The sequence below is a fragment of the Curcuma longa genome, unplaced genomic scaffold (genome assembly GCF_044706935.1).
Source record: "Curcuma longa cultivar G26 ecotype Majalengka, Jawa Barat unplaced genomic scaffold, ITB_CL_G26_1.1 contig_7403, whole genome shotgun sequence".
Taxonomy (NCBI): domain Eukaryota; kingdom Viridiplantae; phylum Streptophyta; class Magnoliopsida; order Zingiberales; family Zingiberaceae; genus Curcuma; species Curcuma longa.
Window position 1 is genome coordinate 1 of NW_027434941.1, and position 2,943 is coordinate 2,943.

Genomic DNA, 2,943 nt, shown 5'->3' on the forward strand with positions numbered 1-2,943 from the left:
TCCACACATGTTAGATCAACAAGAATTGCCTAACTTTAAACATGGTTTAGTCAAACATTGAAACTCAATGCACTTGGGGCAACTATTGCACCAACAATCTCCCCCTCTTTGATGTTTGGCAAAACTTTGTTTAAGTTAGGTCTTTAAATCATGTAAAGCATAGCATGTGGTTAAAACATGATAAGTAAAGCATAAATCACATGACATCAGAGTATTAGGAGTATCATAAAATATGATAACTTGCATAGCATGAATAAGCATGAATAGCATGAAAAACTTTCACATCTCCTTAACTTAAACAGGATTTATCGTTGTCAGAGCACTCAATTTAATTTGACAGAATTCAATTTCATTTGATTTAATTTATTGCTAAAAAGTGTGGGAATTAGGGGTGAATATAAAGTTGATTAAATTAATAAATCGATCGAACGGATCGAACTAAAAAATTCAGTTGAATTATTTTAAAATTTTGATTATTTTTTCTAAAATTAATTCAATTCGATTTTGATTTTAAAATTTTTTATTCAATTAAATCGAAATAATTAAATTGAAAAAATTATTTATAAAATTTAAATAAATAAATTTATAAATTTCTAATTAATTTGTAAAATTTTATAATATTTAAAAAATTTAGTTAATTCGATTAATTTAGTCAAAAAATCGATAAAATATCAGTTTGATTTATTCAATTTTTATTAAAAAATTTAATCGATTCGGTTGGTTTAAAAAATTAATTTATTTGATTTTTAATTAATTCGATTCGATTCGATTTGATTTTAATTCAATTTTAGTGGAAATTATCTTATTTCTCTCAAATTTAGTATGGACAATGATACGTTTCCAATTGGAATTGGGATTCGACGTCAAAAAAAAAAAACGGAATTATATTAATTTCCGTTATAATTATGAGTCCTATATAAATTATGAGTCCTATATAATGCTGGTTGGGCTGTCTCAGTTTTTGCAATCCGTGTCTCTTCTTCCTCTTTCCTTTCAACGAAAAGCAAAGCAGAGAAGCAGCGACGGGAGCGGAAGGAAAGACATGGCGCCGCGTTCCGAGGTGGTCTTGTTCGGCGACTCTCTCACGCAGGGCTCGTTTCGGGATGGCAGATGGGGCGCCGCTCTCTCTCACTACTTGTCTCGCTCGGTGGATGTGCTGCCCCGAGGTTACAGCGGCTACAACACGCGGCAGGCGCGGGCGGTGATCCGTCGGGCCGTGGAAGGCGTCACTTCGCCGGCCGCCTTTACCGTCTTCTTCGGCGCGAACGATGCTGCTCTCCCGCATCGGAGCGCAGCTTCCGTGCACGTGCCCCTCTCTGAGTACGTCATGAATCTGCGTGCCATCTGCGCCTTCATCAAGGTATGTTTTTGAAATCTCAGCCCCGTAATATAATTGAATTGGTTAAGATGGAATAGAATTATTGAAGTAGATAAAATTTTGATGAAGCTAAAGTAATATTCTCTTTTGTCATGATAGACTATAGCATCCCAATTTACCTCTTCAGATAATCGTGAAATTGATCGCTGAGATGACAAATTCTATTAGTTTTCGAACGCAATTACATATTTTTATTAATTTTTTCATGAATTTGCTTAATTTAAGTCACATGGACTTTGGTGATTAATTTTGACATGTATTCATGCGATTAATTTCAGTCAAAATGGCCTTGGACTTTGGTGATTCTTATCACACCTCCTCCCATCGACGAAGAAGGCCGTCTCCAGTAAGTATTATATCGACATCCACAATCTCGAATTATTTATATATTTTTTTAAAAAAATTATATTGAATATTAATTTAAAAAAAATATATATTTGTAACATAATATCGAATGATATTATGCAGATTTCCTTACGGAAACAGATCAGGTCTACCAGAAAGAACCAATGCTGCCGCGGGGACTTATGCAAGAGCATGCGTTTTCGTCGCCGAAGAACTTGGCCTCCCTGTCATTGACATATGGACCAAGATGCAACAATTTTCAAACTGGGAGAAGACATTTCTGTGGTAAGCTTTCATCTCGTTCCTCAAATTCTTATAATGGGTAGCCTTCATCTTGTTTGAGCAATTCCTGTCCACTTTCGATTCAGAATGTAGGAAGATTAACTCATTTGAGTTATCGTATTTGTAGGGACGGATTGCACTTCACAGCTCTTGGAAATCATTTACTGTTTCATGAGGTGATTAAGACACTCAGGAATTATGGAGTGATTGATTATTGACCATGGAACTATGGTGTTTGAGAAGTTATAGAGCTTTCAAATAGGGAGCGTAATCAAAGGATGTTGGGCGTCTGAGCTAGCCACTGTATGCACTTCCCAATTTACCCTGATGGCTGATGCACTATATGTACTTTCCAATTTACCCTAGTGGCCGATGCACTATATGCACTTCCATAGGGTCGGACTATTCACCCTCAGATAGTCAATAGGACTAATTAGAATTTATCATTTTTTTGAGAAGCCATGGAGCTAGTCTTCTTCCTAATTCAACTAGTCAAATATCTGTGTTTTACTTGCAATGGTAAGTGGTAAAGGTTTTGTTTATTCTAATGACCAATAAAAAATTTTAATAGGACCGAACCGATTATCTACTAGTCTCATACATCATTCTTATTCAACACCAAGTTGGAACATGTTAAAGCGATATCGTCACCTAACCATATGAATGAATCTCAGATCTCTAATAATTTAATTTGATTTATAATTTATAGATTATCTATCTGTATATATAAATTTATATTTTATAGATTTTAAGGCGATTAGAAAAATATTTTTATATATTGTTATTTGTATCGTTATCTAGAATCATTCGAGTGGATTTGCAATACCAAGCTTAAAGATAAGGCAGTGGTTCCCGAGGTAATAGTGCAACGGTAGGATATCTGAGTTGTGACCTAGGGACCTGCAGTTTAATCCTCAACTACGATGTTGGACATCCGG

General features: G+C 34.9%; 1 protein-coding gene across 1 annotated transcript; it reads left to right on the plus strand.

Annotated features, from left to right (window-relative positions):
• The first annotated feature begins 1,042 nt into the window (after positions 1-1,042).
• On the plus strand, positions 1,043-2,223 carry LOC141819494 (GDSL esterase/lipase At5g45920-like). Its single transcript, XM_074706783.1, has 4 exons — positions 1,043-1,360; positions 1,657-1,724; positions 1,847-2,008; positions 2,133-2,223. Exons 1-4 carry the CDS (start codon positions 1,043-1,045, stop codon positions 2,221-2,223), a joined length of 639 nt encoding a protein of 212 aa, XP_074562884.1.
• Positions 2,224-2,943: the final 720 nt, after the last annotated feature.

Excerpts from the sequence above, each read along its gene's own strand:
- LOC141819494 (XM_074706783.1), top strand. The coding sequence starts at position 1,043 with ATGGCGCCGCGTTCCGAGGTGGTCTTGTTCGGCGACTCTCTCACGCAG. Across the intron at positions 1,361-1,656 it reads CCATCTGCGCCTTCATCAAG|TCAAAATGGCCTTGGACTTT; the intron begins GTATGTTTTTGA and ends GATTAATTTCAG. Across the intron at positions 1,725-1,846 it reads GACGAAGAAGGCCGTCTCCA|ATTTCCTTACGGAAACAGAT; the intron begins GTAAGTATTATA and ends GATATTATGCAG.